The 23,418-nt window shown below is 35.7% G+C and overlaps 2 protein-coding genes across 10 annotated transcripts in view; one reads left to right on the top strand and one right to left on the bottom strand.

The window, feature by feature from the left end:
• Positions 1-19,839, bottom strand: part of FGF7 (fibroblast growth factor 7) — a 57,550-nt gene extending 37,711 nt beyond the window's left edge. The window contains exons 1-2 of one of the 2 annotated variants that reach the window (XM_045449795.1): positions 19,531-19,839; positions 18,392-18,768 (exon numbers count right to left, since the gene is read on the bottom strand). In XM_045449795.1, the coding sequence (XP_045305751.1) occupies positions 18,392-18,677 (286 nt within the window). In that variant the 5' untranslated portion in view covers positions 18,678-18,768; positions 19,531-19,839. The remainder of the gene's footprint in view (positions 1-18,391; positions 18,769-19,530) is intronic. The other variant, XM_045449796.1, reaches the window with a different exon arrangement.
• FAM227B (family with sequence similarity 227 member B) overlaps positions 1-23,418 on the top strand; it is a 195,756-nt gene that overhangs the window by 109,399 nt on the left and 62,939 nt on the right. The gene's annotated exons all lie outside the window — the stretch shown is intronic.

Here is a 23,418-nt window from a genome sequence, read left to right on the forward strand (position 1 = left end):
GAAAGTAATTTCTCAGTTAATATTCTCAAGATTTCACACTTATCAAAAGAAATAACAATAAAATGCAAGATTATTTATAATTATTTACCATGGACCTGTTGGGCTGTCTCCATAAATTATTACAAGGATGGGTTTGTGGAAGTCTTACGTCAAGAGTGGGAAACCACAGGCTTGTATATCTGACCTTTAGCATGATTTCATTCAGTGACTTGGGTAATATCAGTCGGTTCACAGTCGAATCTCCTATACTCCCTAATTATTTTGGGCTCTCTGATTATACCTGCCATACTCTCTGTAGTCCAGAGAGTATGGCAGGTATACTCTCTGTAGCCCAGAGAGTATGGCAGGTATAATCCTCTGGACTACAGAACTTCCAGAACATCCCTCTGCCTTTTTGTCTCTCCCACTTCGTCATGTGTCTGTGTATCCCTTTTCTTTCTCATTTGTGTTCACTCTTCCTAGTGCTTCCCCTGCTTATGTCTTTCTTTGTTTACTTCCTCACATCCTTCCTTTAATTCTGTCTCCACCCTTTCACTCTCTTTTTGCTCTGTCTTCTTCTTTCGTGCTATGAAGTTAAAATGTGTTTTGAAACATTTCATTTGTTTACTAGCTCTGAGTTACCACTTCTTTGCACCATATTCTTTCTCCAGGACTTACCATTCTTCACAGTTGCCCTACTGCATCCATGCCTTTTTGCCCACCTTCAGTCTACTTGACAGCTCTTCACCCTCTATCAAAATCCTCCAACCAATCCCCCCTTTGTTCAAATGCACTTTTTCCATGAAAGTCTCTTCTCCTAATTCTTCCACTTGGCCATTTTCACCTCTTTGGATGTGCCCAGAAGTATTCACTTCCATGCTGATCTCTCCCTTGCTCATATGAAACATATTAATAACTTTTGGAACTTAGCAAATTATTTCTTATAAAAGCATATTAAAGGCAAAAGTTATATTATTTATCTTCATAGCTTTTATTATACAATGTCACCTTGTACATTAGTGACTTGCATTTACATGATTAATTTAAATCCTAGTGAACTAGATCAAATTTTAACTCCATGAGACAGTTAAAATTTTCCATGAATAATGACTTCTGACTTTAAAAGTGTTTCCACTTTTATCAGAAGTCTTCTTTAGGAAAATTGTTGTCCATATACTCCCAACCATAATATATATCCTCTTTCTTTTAAAAATAATATGATAATATAATATTACATCTTTATTCATCTATATTTTAAAAATAGTAAACAAAGTAAATTAATAAAGCATTGTAGTTAGAAACATACCATAGTTTTAGTATATAAAAAAGTTAAATCAAAAACAACATCATTATTCCAGTAAGCAAAAATTCAAGAATTCATGTAAAATTATAATGTCCATGGGGAAATCTGCACCATATTATTGTATTGTCCCTAGACTTTAGGACCAGGAATTTAAAGTGTTGTACTTCTTTACATCTATTATATCAACTCTTCCCCAACATCCTTCTCACCACCTCCTCTTTCTTTTCCTTTACCTCTCATCTCAGCTAATAGGTTAATACTTTGCGTGGAGTAGTTACTCAGTAATTACCTTATTCATAGCCCTGTATAATTGCCTACTGGTATAAAGCCACATGCAGTGGCAACCCACTCTCATAGTTATTTAAGAATTGAACAGAGAAAAAAGCTCAGTTCTAGGATGTTGCTATTTATACCAGACACTTCAGATCCCCTACCATTTGCTTTCCTTCTTTCCAAAATGATACTCTGTTTGGGCTTCTACATGACACCTAAATATCTACTCAGTTATTACCATCTACCAGTTATGTGCTGCCCACACCACTCAACAGGTTTGTTAGGAAGGAAAGATTGGAAATGGAAGAGGCAGATAGGGTAAGACTCCTAGAAACTGTGAAGACAGAAAGTTCCTATCTTGAAGCCTGCTGTATTGCATCCCCAAGAACCAGCACAACTCCTGGCCCGTGTTAAGGGTTTAAAAATATCTGTCAAGGGAATGAATATGTAAGATCAGTATTTGGGTTTGTGTTATAAATGACCAATTATAATCCATTTGCTGATCTCTTCACCCTGTATAAACACTGGGGTTTCACTTTATAAACGCTTCAGAACAGTGTTCTCCTCTCTCTGATGACTCTCTTATTTATCAAAAACATACCCACCTTTTAACACCTGGTGGAGAATAAAAGGGAAATGATCCTAGTAGTAAGAGTGTTTAATTAAATAGAGGAGAGTCAGCTAAGCTTTTCTTTTACAAATCACAATAACAATGTATATTGCTTATACAATGGATGTATTATTTTAATTACAGAATTAAAAACCAGAAGACTTCTGATTCTAATCCAAATAAGACTAGATTTGTTGTGTCTCAGGTCTCTCATCAATAAGATGAGCACAGTGAACTAGATCAATACTTTGTATACTTTTTTGGGAAACACAGTACTTTTGGGAACCTGACGAAAGCTTTGAATCCACTCCCGAGTATTTGGTATACAATTTTTTCTTACCAGTGTTTCTAAGGGCCACAGGCAAAACTCCATGTCAAGGTCCCTGGACTAGATGATGTCAAGGGTTCTTTTGAGCCTTATTAACTCCAGAATGGAGTTGTTTTTATCTCATTCAGCCCCACTCTGTAGCATTGTGAAAGAAATCAGATGTTTTGCTTTCAAGTATTAACACACACTATATGGTTTGCTCTCGAAGTTTGCGGTAAGAAAAGAGAGCCGCATGCCTCCTAATGAGATCTTAAGCCAAATTAGCAGCTTCTACAAGGACAGCTGTCTATTAGCTATCTATTCTTCAGGCTGATTTCACAAATGTGTTGCTCTATTATTGCTTTAACTTACTCTTTATTTATACTTTGATTCCCAACTTGACTGAAAGGTTTTCTGATGCAGAAACCGTATGTGGTAGCCAGCCTTTGGTTTGGCCTATAATGATCACCACCACTGGGCATTCACATCCTTGTGTAGTTCCTTCCCACATTTTACTGTATGGTCCATATGACAAAGAAAATGAGGCAAACGTGATGGTATGTCACATGTCGCTTCCATCTTGAAGGTGTCCTCTCTTGCTTCCTCTCTTTCTCTCTCCCTCTCTCTCATCTCTCAGTCTGAGGGAGGCCAGCTACCATGTCACCAGGACACTGAGGAAGCCTATAGAAAGGCCCTCATAGTGAGGAGGAAGTTCCTGGCCCACAGCGTGCTGTGAACCTGAGGCCTTCCGACTGCCATGGGAGAGAGCTTGCAGCAGAGCCTTCAGCCCTAGTCAAGCCTTGAGAAGATTGCTGCCCCAGCTCACAGCTTAACTGGACCCCCAAGAGAGACCCTAAGCTAGAACCACTCAGCTCAGCTGCATTCAGATTCATGACATTCTGACACTGTGAGATAAATAAATATTGTACTTTGGCTAACATTTTATGATTAAAACCTATTCAAGCAATCTGCTCTAACCCCTTTAAAACAACAACAACTGGGGCCCAGTATAGTTAGGAACTTGCCTAAGGTCATTTAATTAATTAATTCCTGGAAGGAAAAGGATTAAAGCCCAGGTTCCATAATACCTAATACAGTATTATTTCCATGTCCCCATACTGCCACTTACTTTCTATTCAACCCAGTCTACTCCTAGGTGGTAAATAATATGTATTAATGTTTATACTAAAACAAAATTATTGGTATGATAAACTAAGACTGATAAGTCATAGATGAATTGTTCAAGCCTACTTTTCTGCCCTTTCTCTTCTCCAATGGACAATCTAGTTCATTCATAAACTCCTATCACAAAAAGTTGATAGAGAAAAGTAATGGATATTAATTAACATGTGCTAACTTTGCTGCTTGTGGGTGGTTGTGGTGAGATTTTTTGGTAAGAATAGAAGTTAAATTTTCTGATAAAAATTTTCAGTTAACAATAGATATTAAACATCCAGGTCATTTTTGTGAATAATGAAAATAGCTATTTTTTTAGTTAATGCTTCTACATCCTTCTTCAATGACTCCTTATTACCTGTAGCATAAAGTTCATGTTCCCTAAAATGGAAAATAACTTCCCAAGAATGAGACTTCACTACATGCCCATCTCTCCCTGCTTCCTACCTTGAAGGGTATACTTCAGAAACACTAATTCCCATACGTACGTACCTCCTGATACGCCACTCAGCTTTTCCTCATTGCTATTTTCCAGGAGGGGATGCTCTTGCTGGATTCCCTCGCCCATTCCCTACCCACTTCTCTAGCCTGGTTCACTACCACTAGCTCTTTAAGATCAAGGTCAAACATCATGTCCTTTAAGATTCTTGCTCTGGGGGCGCCTGGGTGGCGCAGTCGGTTAAGCGTCCGACTTCAGCCAGGTCACGATCTCGCGGTCCGTGAGTTCGAGCCCCGCGTCGGGCCCTGGGCTGATGGCTCAGAGCCTGGAGCCTGTTTCCGATTCTGTGTCTCCCTCTCTCTCTGCCCCTCCCCCGTTCATGCTCTGTCTCTCTGTCCCAAAAATAAATAAACGTTGAAAAAAAAAATTTAAAAAGATTCTTGCTCTGTCTCTCCCAGGTTATGTTACCTGCCCTCCACCATGGTCCCTCCTTGAACATATTTTTATCACGTACTTACCATATTCCATTAAAATTGAGTTTTTGGTGTTGATCTCCCAAATAGGCTGAAATTTTTCAAATAGTAGGTCTCCACCTATACATCTATGTATCCACACAGCATACAATACATGGTCAGTCAATATTGCAATAAATAGTATTCTAGATGCTGAAAACAGCCACTGCAACTTTGAGGATAAAAACATTGTAAGATATTTTTAAGATATTGAAAAAAAAAAAAACCTAAGTTTAGTCGGGTCACAAATAATGTATATGTCTAGTTTTCAAAGATACTCTGATTTTTCAAAGAAAAAACCCAAATATTAAAAAGATAGAATTCCAGATATACTGTCTTTGCAACAACTCATCATTTTTATCCCTCCTCCTTTTTTTTTTTTTTACCTTTTTTTTTATTGGGCTAAGTCCTAAAAGGATTAGAAATAAATTGAGAACATAGCAATCATGGACAAAAGAAAGAACCAATTTGCTAGTAAGCTATTTCTCTTTCAACCTATCCTGCAGAAGTGCTTGTTAGAACAAAGTCTCTGCTGTTTCTTTTATTTATTTTTCTATTTGTTCTGTTTGGATTTAGTGGCCTTTAGAGAGGGAAACTATCTGGCCATACTCCTAAAATTCTCTGACTTATTCTCTGAAATGTAATTGTATATATGTATCTATTCTATAATAATTATGCAGACACTAAGGAACAGAAGCATAAATATTTTAATAAATGTCAGAAATGTGTTTAAAATGCAACCAAATTAAATTTTGTAGCATCTTTAGTAATTTGTATGCAAAATAAACTGAAAGTTTCTATGCCAACTCAGGGGAAGACATGTGGAGATGTTTTGTACAAGGAACGTTGGAATAGAGTTTTTATTTAATAATAGGAAAATAATGCCAAGTACTCATTAGGTCATTTTATAGAGAAGAAAATTTCAGCTGTTTATAGTTCTTCATATGCAAATTATCCCACTGCACGGTTCAAATTCATATGTGAGGTTTTGCTAACAATAGTGACTGTATAGTGATACATGTAATGAAAACCGAAACTATGCTTTGTAGTTAAGCCTCCTTGGTCCATATTTCAACTCCAACAGTTACTAACCATGGAACCTAGAGTAAGTTACCCAACTTTGTGACCTGAAGTTGCCCCATCTGCAAAATGAACACAACTCTGCCAGCTTTATAAGTCTTCCATGAAGCTTAAATTAGGTACTATGCAAAAAGTGTTTAGCACAGAGCCAGGCACATGGTAACCCCTCAGTAGGTTTCTTTCTTTCATTGCAGGAAAAAAAAAAATGTTATTGAAAAACGCCTTGCTTTTTCCCCTTTAAAGTTTCTTAGTAACTTGTGTTGGCTCTAAGGAGACTGGAAGGTTTGAATCAGTATTTTGAACATGAACTTTTTGCTCTTTAATATTTAGTGATCTTAGTCACAGAGTGAACTTACCAAGCCTGCTATTTAATATCTGCTCTCTGTGAGTTAACTGACTACCCAAGATCTTCCAGAAAACAATCCAGTCATTGCACATAGAGGATTTGGTATGATCATTTCAATCACCAGCTAATTTTTTAACACCAATCTTTCTTAATTAAAATGAACAAAACCCGGGGCACCTGGGTGGCTGTCTTCAGCTCAGGTCACGATCTTGTGGTTTGTGAGTTCGAGCCCCGAGCCCCGAGCTCGTGTCAGCACGTCGGGTTCTGTGCTGACAGCTCGGAGCCTAGAGCCTGCTTTGGATTCTGTGTCTCCCTCTCTCTCTGCCCCTCCCCCACTCACACTCTATCTCTCTCTGTCTCTCAGAAATAAATAAATGTAAAAAAAAATTTTTTTAGTGAACAAAACCTAAACAGGCCTATGTATAATTTTAAAACGAGAACTTGTATACTAGCAAGCTTATCGGCAGGCCAATTTTCTGAAGGTCTTTTCCTTTCTTCCTGTGAAGTGGGTAGTAGTGTAACTGCAAGCTTACAGCAAAGAGGTATTTTGAGAATTAATTAAGATGGAATGAAATGCTCTGCATCAATTTCAATATTGACATGCATATTTTAAAAAATTAACATTATTTTAGTTATCTACTTATGTTTAGTCACTCAATGAAAATGTTCCTAGTTGTACATTGTGTAATTTTATATAGACTAAATTAGAAGATTTACTAAAATAACAAAATGTATTTCTGCATAGTAAAGTAATTTTAATAGTGATGTTAATGTAAACTGTAAAACCATTAAATAGTACTTTAAAACATCATGAATGTCCATCAACTGATGAATGGATAAATAAATTGTGGTTTATATACACAATGGAGTACTACATGGCAATGAGAAAGAATGAAATATGGCCCTTTGTAGCAATGTGGATGGAACTGGAGAGTGTGATGCTAAGTGAAATAAGCCATACAGAGAAAGACATACCATATGTTTTCACTCTTATGTGGATCCTGAGAAACTTAACAGAAAGCCATGGGGGAGGGGAAGGGAAAAAAAAAAAAAGAGGTTAAAATGGGAGAGAGCCAAAGCATAAGAGACTCTTAAAAACTGAGAACAAGTGGAGGGTTGATGGGGGGTGGAAGGGAGGGGAGGGTAAGTGATGGGTATTGAAGAGGGCATCTTTTGGGATGAGCACTGGGTGTTGTATGGAAACCAATTTGACAATAAATTTCATATATAAAAAAAACAGAAAAAAAATAAAACATCATGAATATTAAGTCTAAGTACAACTTAATCACCATAATATGGATTTATTCTCATCTCCCTTATGGATGAATTATTATTCAATATCCGATCTGCTTCAAGCTAGTTACAAGAAAATTTCAAGACCAAGTTTGGTCAGAATCTTTTCAAAGTCGACAGCACCGCCTTATGTCTATTAAGCATCCAACATTATTTTGTAATGCATTATTGGTACAGGGAGTTGAGCACAATTTCTCAGAAATAGAGACCCCTCAATAGACTTATCTAAGTGGGAAAATAACTCGCTTCACTGCCTACTTCATGATTCAGAGGAGATAAAGCTGTGCACAGCTGCTGACTACTGAGTGCACCTGCTTAAATAGTTATAACAGGGGATGCATCTATAGTAAAATTTGGCTTATCTTAAAGAATGCAGCAGATAACTCCCATAATTTTGTCCTTAAAAGATAAATATATGCCTCAAAACTGTTGTTTCTCTCACTTTTTAGGAACTTCTTTGGGAAGAATATCCTTCATAATGATAATACAGTTTTTAGGGTGAATATTTATGAACACCTGACCTAAATAGGTTACAATTATGATCAAAGATTGAAAAGACATTAAAAAGTATGCATTTATCCAGACAAACACTATCATTCCAATTAGCAGAACTTAAATTATGCCTGCAGAAAACAGTTACCCTTTAAAAAATAATTATCCTGTAAAGGAAATAGTCATTTTTAGTAAATAGAGTGGTCAATGGCTAAAAACTGAAAAAGAGCAAATGTTATTCTCATATTTTTAATTGGGAAAAAAAGGGGGTGTACTTTTATGAGCTTAACATTGATACCTGGCAAGATATTAAGTCATTTTCCATTTCCCAGCCTCTCAGCACTGTCTTACTACCAGGCATCTACAAAAGTATTTCCTCTGAAGGTAATTATTTGTCCTCTCTCTTTCATACTGCTCCTCATCTTTTAGGTCATTTTCTCGCAGAAAAGACTTCCATGCCCATTTCCTCAAGTGGAGTTAGGCAACCCCCCCCAAGTTGCTCTGAACCTGCCCCCTCTGACTTGTTGTAGTTTACCCTCCACCCTCAACTAAACTGTTAATTCTCTGAAAACATGGACTGTGTGGAATGTTTACTATTGTAGCCCGAGTCTGGGGTAGGGAAGGTATCAAGAATATTTGTGACATTAGTAAAAGAATGAAAAAAGTGAAGACCTCAATCTTTCATAGTTTTGTATGATGTCTTCACTATTCATGCAAACAAGGGAGAAAACTGTCCACTGCCTAGAGATGCCTCAATATGAACCAGACTGACCAGGCTCTTATCAGAAGTACAGTTTGAGACACTATAAAACACCAGAAGACTATCCGAGGATCAGGCTACTGGCACTAAAACAAAGAGAGAGTGTATTCACCAACTTTCCACTTCTCCCTACATCTCTCTCCCTATGCATTTGTCCTGTCCTCCCTTCAACACTAGTCACTGAGTCCAGGATCAATCTTAGATGTGCTACTAAGTAAGTAGATTCCCTATCCAAAAATTATCAGCCCACTGCTTGTTTTTACTAGTACAGCTCATTTAATTCTTAAAGACTTTCCTGTCTGTATCTCCTTTGCATGCAGATATTCCTTAAACCAATATCAACTAATTATCATTGTTTTCTGCATATAGTTTTTGATATGCAGGAATTAGTTGACAGATAAAAATAATTAGATGCTTTGAGCATGCCTCGCCAATCATCCTTCCAGTATTACCAGCTACCTGGGCCTGCTTAGATCATCGGCCTCTACAATAAAATTTTTCCACCCATCCCTTGAAATTACCTAGAAAAACATGAAGTCAAATAGGTTCTAGAGGCCAATACTTTTTTTTTTTTTTAATATTAGAGAATACGAGAGAAGAGGGAAATGAGGTGTACTGGTCTTATTTCAGCAAAACTTTTCATTCTTGCCTGCATTAAATTTTCATGATCATTTAGTAATCAATTTCTTATCCATAATTAATTTTAGATGTGTGACAGCTTAAGATAAAATATATCTTCCTCTACCACTGGGAGACAAAAGGAAGAGTAAGACATGATGCTTATCTTTCCAGAACTTACATTTTTTAGTGGCATTGCCAAATGCAAAGAGACAGAAATGTAAGACAAGGCAAATGTGCTACATATGGCTGGAAAAGGCAATTCTATTTAACGTCTCCAATAAGTGACCTCTTCAAAGGGTATTGAAATTAATTCATTAAATTAGCACTTCTTCAGGTTATGCTAAATTTAAAATTTCTAAATAGTTTTTGGTCAGTAAATAAAACTTGTTCTTTATTGGTGCAATTGAAATAACTTCAAACTTTGGCTCTAGCTACTAAAAGTCAATGTTTATTGTTTTTAGGTACATAAGTAAGAATTCTTCAATCACATTAAAATCCTAAAACATTTTTAGGTTAATGGTTGGGAAATGTTTTGGTCAGTTTCTAGTTGCAAATAATAGGTACTGGACATCACTTCACATTATGAAAATGGTCCTTTAAGCTGCCCAGAACTCAGAAAAGAGCTTCAAGCTAAACTTAAATCTCACTGCAAATCTTTGGATTTCAGCCCAGCTTACATCTATACCCAAAATGCTACCCTGCTTATCCAAAATCATATGCAGCCTCCTGACTTTGGCACAAATTCTTGGTTCAAGGTCATTCTTAAAATATTGCCTCAGGTCCATTTTGTAGCCTTTTTATTTGGAACAAACAGCTGAGTGGAAGCTTGATTTAGTTCTTCACTACACCATAGAGAGATCCCTAGGCAATAACTCTCAAATTGAAATTTAATGAAATTTAAATGTTTTACCTAAATCGGAGGGGAGAGTTGGGGGGCAGGAGCAGTGTATTCTGTTGTCGAATAAGTTTGAGAAACCATACAGAATCTCCTGGAGTTTTGCAATTTATATTAGTATAAATTAGGCTCAGAGAATTTCTACTGTGAAAACTTGCTCAACTTTGTGTAACCTAATATTTCCCAATGAATTAGCCATAGAAACTATGCTGCACACAACACCATAGTATCTCGAGGGACACTAGTGTTCTAAGAAACAAAGTTTGGAATTGCTGCTTTAAGAAAAATCTGCATCCTGAGTTGATTCTGAATTTGATCCCAAAGCATTTTCTCAACATTATCTACAATTACATCTAAATTTCAAATAGGCAGATAAATATAAAATATTACATGATAATTTTAGCATAAGTATAGTATTTAAGGATATTGAAATATACCTAATTTGTCTTATATTAATCATAAATATAAACTGAGTTTGAGTATAGTCCTGATAAATAAACAAAAATTATTACAATTTTAGGCACAAATTTAATGGATTCAAACCTGCTATTTGAGTGTCATCTGCAATAATCTGTTATTTCAACCCCTCTGTACACTATTTAGTTTTGTTTTGATCTCAGAAATTCTCTCACTATTGTCTTATCCATTATTGCATCCCATTGCCCTTATTCCTTAAGTGCATCAAAAAAAAAATAATAATAACAGAGCCATGTTTTACGAGGATCCTTTGTGTTATAATCCACCCTAAGCTTAAAATGCAGAATCTAGGGCACCTGGAGGGCTCAGCTGGTGAAAAGTACAAGTCGATCTCAGGGTTGTGAGTTCAAGCTCCATGTTGGGTGTAGAGATTACCTAAAAATAAAATCTTCAAAAAAATAAAATGCAAAATCCATTTATTTTTATATAAAGTCCTTTGTTCCTTTCCTCTCTTGCCTATTTCTTCTCCTGTTTGCAAAGATGTTGTCAATCTACTTATTCTCAGAAGGACACTAGCTAATGGTTATAGCAAGTACTCATGCCCACTCCAGGAGAAGTGATTACGTTCTTCTGCAGGGAAGTCGACTGGAACAGAGAATCTCTAGAGCCAATTCTCCCCAGTATGCATCACATCTTTTACCTCTGAGAATGATGTTCTAAAGGCAAATTTTACCTGGACATGAATATTAGATAATTCATTTATCTGCTTCCTCATCCGAATCCCTTTGTCTTTATATTTTACTACACAAACCCTTTTGTGCAGCTAAGGTAAATAGCTTTAATGACATTTGCTTTGTTAGCAAATTAGGTATAGCTTCTCCACCTAAGTCAGGGGCAGATATAATCTCAAATGTAGATATAAGTCTTGGTCAAGAAATGGTTAAGTGTTCAGTGACTCTTTAATGTGGCTTTCTGAACCATGTGAAGGGCAGAGGATTTTCATTTTCCAACCTATTTTGTGTGTAGAAAGACTGGATATGAACCTGGAGTACATTATACTGAGTGAAATAAGCCAGACACAGATGGACAAATACTACATAATGCTTCTTACAGAAGGAATCTAAAATAGTCAAACTCATAGAAGTGGAGGGTAGACAGGTGGTTGCCAGGGGTTTGGGGGAGGGAGAAATAGAGAGATATTAGTTAAAGGGTCCTAACTTTCAACTGTGCATGGTGAATAAGTCCTAGAGATACACTATGTAGTGTAGTGCCTATGGTTTATACTGTTGTATTGCATATTTAAATATTTACTAAAAAGATGGATCTTATGTTAAGTGCTCTTATCACAAAATAATAATAAATTAAAAGGCAGGAGGGAACTTCTGGAAGTGATGGATATGTTTATGGCATAGATTGTGATCATAGTTTCACAGATGTACAGATTCATCAAGTTGTGTACATTAAATAAGTACAGATTTTTGTATGTCAAAATACCTCAATAAAGTGTTTTTAAAAAAAGAAAGTTTGGAGATGGTTCAGAAAAGTAAGGAATTTGTATGGAAGCCCATTTCATTTAATGAATTCTTTTTTTCTCCATATTACTTAGATATGCACAATCTCTGCCTTTTCTTCCGTGTGCCATATGTGAAATTAAAATATAGAAAAGTATTATATTCCAACAGTCATGTAAAAGAAGCTACTATGCAACCAGAAGTTTTGATACAGAAAAAGAAAGCTAGGATCCTTAGAAATAAAAGAAAGCTTACTTTAATCCCAAACTTACACAGAAAACAAACCTCTAGTTTCATATCCTTTTCAGTAATCTGGATAGACCCTCTAGGATTCTGGCTTCTTCCTGCCCTGGGTTTTCTAGACTTGAGGTTGTCTCTTTAAATCACTGCCTTGAACTCTGTGGGGTGGCCATAGGAGGTGAGAGCCTAATTTGGGGACATCTGAGTCCATGGTCATAAGTGGCTCATTTAAGTGCCAAGTAAGCTGGCTTTGATGTCTGTACTCCAGGTCCCATACTGCATCACCACTTGAAAGTGTCAGAAGAGATTCAGATCTGCCTGTCATTCTGAGACTGTGGCACAGGACCTATTCTTCCCTGCGATGAACTCATTCACCAAAGAAGCCTTTTTACATAGTAGCTACAGAGCTGTCATCACATGCATTTCCAGGCCAGTTCACCAAATATTGGAGCCACAGAGATTTGTCAGAGAGGTCAAACGGACCCGGAAGAACTTCCTCAATGCATAATTCAGACAGCCATTCCTGTTAGGCCCATTTTGAAATCCTCCGGGGTGTAAATTAACTATGGAGCCATCCCGGGGTTCCAAAATAATCCTGGGACACCTGAGGGGATCCAAGCTGAATTAGAACCCTTGGTCCCATTAACTAGTGGTTTTTTAACTTCATCAGCACAGTAAAATCACTAGAACACTTTAACAGTCTTTCCCACCATTCTGACTTAATTGAACTGTGGTCTCCCAGTAATCTAACATGAACCTTCGCTGTGATCCAGGGCTTCTCAGGTTTGGCAGCATGTCACAATTATCTGGGGAGCTTTTAAAATTCCTGGTGCCCAGGCTGCGCCCCGAATGAATTAAATAAGAGTCCTTATGGGTGGAACCTGGCATCAGTATTTTTTTTTAAGTTCCCTAGCTGATTATAATATTTAGCCAAGGCTGAGAGGTAGGGAAACTTGGAAAAGGGAATTTTTTTATATATCTGAAAGCAGACTTCTTGCATTCTCTCCAATTCACTTGGGTCTCTGAATGCTCTAAAACTGTAGGCTAAAGAGTTGTAATACAGCTGAGTCACAGAGGAAAATACATGTTCATATGCTCTGGGTTGGTATATAAATGAAAATGATGGTCAGTTCAAATAAGGATTTACAAATTAAATAAGAGATACACCTGTGGCAATAAATTATTTGAATTTTGCAAGTGCCAGACACTTGTATTAGCCACCCCCCCTCAAAAAAAAGAGGAAAACTATACAATGAAAAATAATCTTTATTATTAGAATTCTCAAATGGGTAGCTAATATTTCCAAATCTGCTCCACAGCAGTTTATCCATCTTCCCCTAATTTAAGGCCTTCACAACTTAACTTACTCAAGGGAATGCAAGCCACCAGTTCTACAGGGTACCATTTTGTCAGTAATTCTCAGATTGTGGGTCAAATCCATAGATATGTTCCTCATTGTCTATTTTTTTAAGGTGGTTGCCCTGGTTTTCTTATTTTGTTTTGATAATTTGAATTATTGTTCTTTTAGATAAATGGCTAAGAGCTGTTTGGAGCATAAGCAAGTTTACTGTCTCCATATTTAGAGGTGGTATGTATATTCGCTAGCTATTAGCAGAGATTTGTGCTGAGTAGGATCTTATCCAAAGAATTGTTGACAACTGGATTGCTGAAGATTCTGTGGCCAAAGTCAAATCCCACAACACTGTGTTTATTTGCTTTTTGCCAATTGTTAGGCCATATCCCGTCACAGTCTAACAATCCAAAAGAGAATGTTGCCAAATCATTGGCTAGCTTTCAGAATGGCTAACTCTTTGCTTGCTATGGAACTTACAATGCTTAATTCTACTAAGTGAAGCATACTTTTTCTTGAATCAGTGGTTTAGCACAATTAAGGATTTCTTCTTAAAAGGAATGGGTGATATTGACCATTGTTGAGAAGAGTAACTGAATACCAAAAGCAAGAAAATCATCTTGAGGGACTGAGTTCTTTGTTCCGCATCTGCCTTGCAGGGCGGTTGACAGTTGCCCAGTGCACTGCTGCCATCTCTCATTTGGCACCTCGAGTCCCAGCTTAAACAGCAGTGTTATTTCTGTCAGGTGTGGACTGATTGACTCTGTCTGTTGATGGAGTGCCTGGTCCAAAAATTATCTAAATTTACCCTTTCACCTTGTCTCCAAGAGGAGAGCTCTAACGACAGCAGTAGAAGTGTTGACCATCCATTACAAATCCCTTTAAGATGTTATTACTGGGCATTTTATGCTTTTATTACCCTTATTATTAGTTCAGGTTAGGTTCCAGTTGCATTGCTTAGAAACATGCTGCAAGGCTAAATGTGGAATCATCAGAGAAGACAGACTTTTCTTGCCTCCTGGGTGAGACTAGTATGCAATCTGAGGACCAGTTCTCCAGTGACAACTCCTCTTTCCTCAGTGTCAGAAATGTGGTCCGGCATCTCCTGGCCTCTCATGAATTCCTACATTTATATAGTTGGGTCTTACTTATCTGTCTACTAATACAAGGCTTATTTTTATTGGGTTGCTTGGTGTGCTTTTCCTGCAATTTAGTCCTTCTAATCTAAATTTAAAATACTTCACAAGACAACCCTATAAATTAAGACTGAAGTGAGATCCTCACAACCCAAAATAGCTTCAGTAATTTTTAAAATTTCCTAAAAAATGAGACATGAGCTGTCATATCTGGCTCCATACCACTCCCCTTGTCTTCCTCTAGGCCTTCCATCTACCTACCCAACCCAATCTTTTGGAAACAAAATTATATACCCATATATATTTTTTTTACCTCTTCTACTCACCCCAGTCCATTTTCTTAGCAATATCACATTTTTATGAAGAGGTTATCCTTCTGCTAGTGAAGTAAGCAGTCCTTCAAAACCTATTAATATCATCAGGTAATTTTCCTCTTCATCCAAAGCAAAGCCACGAGAAAAGAGTGGGGACCTCATAGTAACTCAAAGAACAGTTATGTTTCACACAGCTGACATCTAACTTTTCATGCAAAATTTTATCATCTAAGACATTTAAATCTATACCATTTTAAAAGACCTCCACAGAAGGCGTTTAACAACCAGCTAACAAATTTATGGGATCAGAACAGTGAAAATGAAATTCAAAGTGCTATTCTGATGTATCACACTTTCTGAACTCTGCTGCATTTTACTCCAGTAGACAATCCAATCACCTTTTACTCTCATTGTAAATAGGAAGGAAATATCTCTTGTTCATTTGTTCATTCATTCAATTAATGATTGAGGAATGTTAATAGTTTTCATATTTATAATTTCAAGTTTTTTGTTCTTCTTTGACTTCTTAAACAAATTTTATTGAGCACTTCCTTTGTACCTGGATACAGTAGCTTCAACTTCACATGTGTCAATTTGCATGTTTTATGTAGGGGATATTCACACTTAAAATTAGTAAGGCTGCCCCTTAAATAACAGGAAATGAATATCAGAATTCTCTTCTAATAAGTTATGCTCCATATTTTTCAATGAAGTAATTACTTTTGTATCTTAGGATTTCCTGTTGACAATTGTGGATTAACTTCTTTTTAACTATGGTGAAGCCTGACTGACCCCTTCTTCAAGAGGATAGCAACACAACCTGACAACAGTTTTAGGGTTTACTTAAAGGATCCCATTGAAAGCTTCCCTTTCCAGGAGAATTCACCCTATCAAGAAAGTATGTTTATATATACAGCCTATGAAAAGCTTATAGATGTGAAGACTATATAATATATACCATGTCTTTATGAACATTAGTATTGTGGCATTCTATTTATGATACAGAAAGAGTTTCTCTCTCTCTCTCTCTCTCTCTCTCTCTCTCTCTCTCTCTTTCATTTTCACTGTAGAATTAGAATAGAGGAGAAATGGTGTGCCAAATTGGCCTTATGGTTACTCAAGGTTAATGCTAAATTGTGTTTCAGATATAAAATAACTTTGGCATTTTGTGTATGCCTACAAATGCCGGAGTTTAGTGGTTTTTAAGAAACTTTAACACAAAATAAAACACATATATGAATGCATCCCAGTTGTAGATATTTTTCATCCCAAATAATTACGTATACTATTCATTTTCAATGGATTTTACTTCTAATTTTTCACTTTTTCATTATTTGACAAAAGCATTCAAAAGGAATTAGTGGCCATGTAGAAGAATTCTACACAGTGTTTAGATTTGATAACCATATTGGTACAATTTCAAATTAGTTCCGATGGCTCATCTTATAATGGAGATAATATTCATTTATCTCACTCAAAGTATATAATAATTACATAATGAGTACTTAGATCTGTTCATACTTATGTTATGGTTTAGAATAGAATAGACTGTAAGAACTAGTGAGTGTATTAGAGATCATCTGTATATACCCCATATCTTAGAGATGAAAAAACTGAAAATTGGAAAGAATTAAAAATTTTTCCGAAATTACTCACAGACAGGGAATAGACCTATGCATCATAACTTCCACTTGGGCTCTGTCCTCTTGTCTCTTCTACCAGGTTCCATTATTCATGATAAATCTCATAACTTTTAAATAAATTGATTATAATCCAAATTCTGTTGCTCATATAGAAGTGGCTATCCACAGAACTTTTCTCCAAATAGTCATTTCTTTAGCTAAAGTTTAGTATAATCAGAACAATCTTCCAAGACTAACATGATAATTTTACTAATACCAGTAATAATTAAACTATAACTATTAATAATCCATTAAAAAGGCCTTAGTGTTCTATATCGATTATATTTAAAAAGAAGATCCTCTCATTTTCATATTGGAAATATAATTCCCCAATTTCCCACTTATTGGCTCGTTAGTTAAGAATCCTAAAAACCAAGGCACCTGGGTGGCTCAATCGGTTGCGTCCAACTCGTGATTTCAGCTTAGGTCATGATCTCATGGTTCCTGCATTAGGCTCTGTGCTGGTAGAAAGGAGCCTGCTTGGATTCTCTCTCTCCCTCTATCTCTGCCCCTCCCCTGCTCGCTCTTGCTCTCTTTCTAAAATAAACTTTTTAAAAAATCCCTAAAAACCATTCATTAAACAAGCAACAAAAGTTTCAAGTACTCACTGCAAGCCTTAAGCAAAATGCACTGCAAGTGCTTAAGCAAATGTTTACACCATCATCCCCAGGCATTCTTTTTCAATTGACTTTAATATGCATAATATTATAAGATGATAAGATAATAACATTGTTCAAGTGCTAGTAATACAAACCATTTATTTTCATTCAGGGACTTTAAATTCTTACTATTTATATCCAATATTCTACCTTATTAAATTTAATACTATTGAAATTGTTTGTTCATCATAACTTCTAAATGACAAATCCAACCCTGATATTTCAATAGGACAAAAATAACTAATTCTTGGAGAAAATGTAAGGTACACTAACAGAAAATCATGGACTTAACATCTCTTGCAACTCACTTTTATTTCTTCCTTCACATTTACATTTCTCTTAAGGTAACACAAAATTATGGCATGGAAGATTTAAAGAAAATGTTAGGAGGAACCTATTTTCTTGCTTAGGTAATTAAACAAACAACCTAATACAAACTCATTCTGACATGAACAGATGGACAGATTCCCTTCTGTTTTATAACTGTATACAATTGCACAAGTCCCTGAAAGCATTTTTGAGCACAGATTATGTATTTTACACCACAGAAATATTCTTTCAAAGAAAATCTAATTGTTTTTTTAAAATGAATTTTCTGTGCCTCACACTAATAAGTTTTTGTTGAGCATTTACTGAGGACTCTTTTAGAGTTCCTAATGAGTTTTGCTTGAGGACAGTGATTTCCATCTCAGTGTGAATAATATCATTTATATTTTGCGTAACTTACAAGCATTTTGACCGTAGGACATAGGGATTATATTTTCAAATTGGCTTGGGTTATCAGCTCCAACCATAATATCAGTAGATTTGACCTGTTCCCAGAAGATGTTATTGGAAACATAGTTCAACGATCCCAATTTAGAGAAATTAGAAGATGATAGGGTTTTTTTTTCAAAAAATCGAAAAAGAAAAGTAAGAAAGCATGTCACTTGAAAAATGGTTCTTTCACAGATTAAGGTTCATAACCCGTGCTATAAATAAAAGACATTACTTACTATAGTTGTTCTTCATCTCTTGGGTCCCTTTGACTTTGCCTCGTTTATCAATCCTCAGATACCACTGTGTTCGACAGAAGAGTCTTCTCACTCTTATATCCCCTCCTTCCATGTAATCATAACTTCTAGTATGTCGCTCAGGGCTGGAACAGTTCACATTTGTAGCCATTTGCTCTGGAGTCATGTCATTGCAAGCTAAAGATATAGTGCCCACTAGACAGATAATGTGAAAGCATGATCTGTAGAGCAAAGTTGGCAGGATCCATGTCAGTATCCATTTGCGCATTATAGTGTAGTGCTCCGGGTGTTCATGAATAACATAATGAAAATTAAATCTTGAGTTGATTGTTGCTCCTAGGTCATTGACCTCTTCCTATCTGTGAATTGTAGATTGATTTAAGAAAGAGTAGTTGTTTTTTTCCAAATTGTTATCCTTATCCTTTTAGTTCCTGATAACAATACAGGATTCCTCCTTAAATAACTCTCAGTTGGTATTTCCTTATAAAAACAGGTTGCACTAAGTTCAGTTGCTGCGACACTGTTTACTACTGGACTTCAGTTTGCCATGAGACATTAGGAATAGGGAGGGGAGGCAGGGCAAGATGAAACATTGTATGTATAAATGTTAGTGGGTAAATAGTATTATAACATGCAGTGTAGTTGGTACTGTGAAGGCACATTTAAAACAACTTTCACAGAGGATGTCAACATCTTTATCTCTCTATATGTAGATTTAGAAAAGTTATACATTACTAGAGACAAATCAGAATATGATTGTACCATTTATTCTGATTGCTGTTTGGTAAGAAACATCCTGCAATTAGAGCTATTGATTTAAATTAAGTCCTAAAATTACTACTAACAAAGTATAAACGCTTTCCCTAGATTTGTTTATAGTATGCTTTTATGTTTGTGGTTAATCAATTATTTTCTCTTGAACTACCCACATTTCTCAAGTTAAATGCCAGTATTGTCTGGAGAACTTTATGTAAAGTTCTACAGCGTAATTACTATAAATAATTACAAGGCTCAAAAATCTGGTAACTTTACTTTTCCCCTCAGCACTAAAACAAGAGAAAGAAGTAAACTACTAGAAATCCACTCTGCATTATTTTTAAAAACAAATAGCAGTAACTTACTTGTTCTGTTGATAACAGCTGGATGCACAAGAATTCCATGTCTGTTGTCTGCCTTGTGCAACTTGAGCCTCTCTACTGTAGCTACAAACTATTTCTTAGCTGAGAAATTCTCCAGCAGAATCATAATTGTTTCCATAAATCAACAGGCAAAAGGATTTTCTCTCTGTGTGAGAGCGTGTATGCTTGTGTGTGTGTGTGTGGAGCCTTTTTATTCAGGGCTTTTCGATAAATACCTTTGCTGACCTCATTGGAAGCAATTAAAACTTAACCAGTGAGCTGTTAGTTGAATACAACAGCAAGAATAAAAGAGGCTTATATAGTATTCATTCAATGGTCATGAGAGGGAGCTATGAACATAGTTTATGACTAAATCTACCAATGGGTACCTACTCTGTAGAAACAGATCTCTGATTCTGAAACAGTTAAAAGGGGAAAAGGAACTTTTTACACCATCTTTACAATGTAGCAGTTGTATATAAGTTGAAAAATATTCCTTTGAACATATATATAAAAGGGATTTTTGCTAGTTAGAAAATCTTTTCCATAGCTTTATGATACATGCATTTCTCCTATTACTTCTTTGTACTCAGAATTTTAGAATAAAACTAATATGTGTTTATTAACTCACATCTTAGTGCTCTGAAGCACTGTGTAGCTGAGTCAAGGGTATATCTTTTCATGCAGAGGTATTTGACCATTGTATATGAGTATATTTTTTTATGTTTTATATTCCTAGACTGAAACTTAGAACATCTAGTTTCTTCTTTGAGCTGAGCCACTAATTACCAGTATGACCTTGGGCAAGTCACTTGGCATTTCTGAGTCTCAGCTACTACATTACTGCATTTGTAAAAATAGTGCATTATTCTGTGGTGCCCTGTAGTTTTAAAATTCTATGACTTGGACTTATACTAACTACTAATATAAGGAAGAAGATGCATACTTTCAACAATTGTAATTCTTAAAAATTAAAAATAAATAAAATGGTTTTACAATGGTTATCAATGTTTGACTTTTGCCTCAGTAAGAACATTAGCACAATAAATAAGTGTTACTCTAGGGATGAATTATAAGAGCTATAGTTAATGTAAGTTAAGAGAAAGCTATTTTACTTTTCAGCATGAGTTTTCCTCCCCTTTATTTCCTGTTCTGGCCTATAAATATAGTAGTGGCCCAGTATTTTATTAGTTATTTGCTGCAAAATGATTGCATTGTTAATCTAAATCAGTATTTAAGAATGTATATTGAAATTCTCTTTCCCATGTTCATACTCCCAACACACACACACACACACACACACACACACACACACACACACACCACTTGAAATGCACTACTTTACCACCAGGTGGTGCATGTAGACCAAATAGGAAAAGAAAATTAAGTCCTTTCAGATTATAGTGTATGTGATCTCCTTGCTTTTGGGCAACAAAATCCAGAGCATGGAATAGGTTAAATATACCAAGTTACTCTTTAGGCATCAGATATTGAAATTTGTAAGTTTATTAGAGCAGAGGAGCATGGAACCTTTTCTAATTGCATCTATTGAAAAAGCTAGATAAAAATTCTATCATGTACTTCTCCAAATGGAGGAGGAAGAGAAGGAAAGAAAGTATGATGTTGCTGTGTTCTGAACCATCCCTCCATAGGCAACAATAAAGAGCAGTGTCAGAACTCCTGGAACTTGGATATTCCTTCTAAAGTGAAAATTGTTAACAGTCAGTTCACATGTAAGGATTTTCAGAAGCTACTAAATCCATCTGTTCCACACTGACCCTACATATTTTAAACTAAGAAATCAACAGATTAGAAGTCAAAATTTGCTAATTCAATGCTCAAGACTTAAATAAAAGAGATGGACAGTTTGTTGATAAAGAGTGCTAGGGCCTCCTGAAAATCTGCCAGATAGAGTTAACTGTAAAATTGGAAACAAAGTATAAAATTGTGATCTCTTCACTTTACCTTCATTAGATGTTATTGTACTCTGTGATTTGAAAATATAATCCCGGTAGTATTAATGAGTGGCTTAATCTCAACAAGGGAACTGTATTTAAGTCTTTTAAGAAACAGTGCCTGATACTTGCCTAGTTTGATATGGGGATAGAATATGTAAAAAGAATACAGAGGATCTATTTCAACAAAGATCATGAAAACATTAACAGCTGTTTAAGTATGATTACTCACCATCTAGTTTTGCTTAAGCAACCTGTTATATCCCTATTTCACAAAGAGGTAAATGATAGAAAATAGCTTTTGTTTAATGAATTTTGCATTTCAATAATTTTAAACCCATGCCACATTCATAAGTATGTATAATGTAATCAATAGAAGGGAACATCAATCATTAAATATTTTCATTATTTTACCTTTTTATGTCCTATCCTGTTCCACATCCTCTTAGCTCCCATTCTTTATCAAAAAGTATAGACAATCATTGTTATTGGTTTCTTGTGTATCTTGTCAGAGTTTTCTATGCATATACAGGCAAGTTGAATACATATGTGTGAATATATATATATATATATATACACATATATATATATACATATATATATTTTTTACTTTTCCCCCTTTTATACAAAAGTACATGCCATAGACAATATGCTGCATGTTGCATTTTTTACTTAATAAAAATAGAAAGTCTTCCCATTAGTATTTAGTAAATTTCCTCATTTTGTTTTACAGCTACATAGTACTTCATTAATGGGTATATCACAATGTATTTGTCTAGCCTTCTATTGATAAACATTTAATTTTTTTCCAGTCATTTTCTATTACAAAAGAAAGCTACAATGAATAAAGTTATAAATGTGTCATTTTTTTTACTGTGCAAATATATTTGTAGCATCAATATCCAGAATTTGTCCATATATATAAAATTTAGATAGATATTGCCAACTTAACCCTCCACAGAAGTTGTACTAATTTTGTAATTCCACTAGCAGTACAGAAGTATGATTCTTGTTCAATATAGTATATTATCAATATAGTATATTAATATGGTATAGTATATTACTAATCTGACAGGTAAAATGGCATTCATTATAGTTATCCCTTGGGTTTCTCATCTTATTAAAGGAAATGACTATCATGGACAAGTACTGTAAAGAAAAGCTACAAACACCAGTATGGTTTTATTACAGAGAATGAGAAGGACTGTGGTGCATGAAGAGGCTGCAGAGGTAGCCACGGTCCTGTTGGGCTATATCAGGGAGTTTGATCTTCATCCTAAAAGCAATAGGAAACCACTATAGTATGTTAAGAAGAGTGACATGAACAGAACCACTCTCCCTGCTCTATTTTGTTTTAACTCCAAATTTGTTTAACTCCTACTAGCATAATAAGCTTATGTAATATTGAATTATGTTCATTTATCCTATTTTTCTATTCTCCATATTGTCAGAAAGATAGCCAAACTTTGTAAATGGAAAGGAAAGATGTGGGAGAAAAAAGTCATATACACTTCCTGACTTGGTTAAAGTCTGAATCCACTTCACAGGGTTCTGCTGAGTGCCTTGAAAGGAAGGGAAGCATCAGAGTGCCTTTGGGAAGCAATCTGGGAAAGTTAGAGTCCTTAGACTGGGGAGATAAAAGTCTATTTGGGGACCAAGCTCCTATATATCTAGAAACACCATAGCACACGGCAGAAGCAGCAAAGCTCCAGGGAGTAAGGAGAGCAAGGACTGCCTCATGTGTCTAAATAGATGGAGCCATAAGTACCCCTCATAAAGATTTCCCATGTTTCAAAAAGAAATCTGGAAGCAGCAGGAAGCCCATACTTGAAGGAACTGTGTGAACAGAGTCAGTGAACACCCAGAGGTAACTAGAGTAGACAAATGACTCGAAAATCAGAATCCCTTGCCTTGTCCTTGAATCCAACACCATCTT

The sequence above is a fragment of the Leopardus geoffroyi genome, chromosome B3, assembly GCF_018350155.1.
Source record: "Leopardus geoffroyi isolate Oge1 chromosome B3, O.geoffroyi_Oge1_pat1.0, whole genome shotgun sequence".
NCBI lineage: Eukaryota > Metazoa > Chordata > Mammalia > Carnivora > Felidae > Leopardus > Leopardus geoffroyi.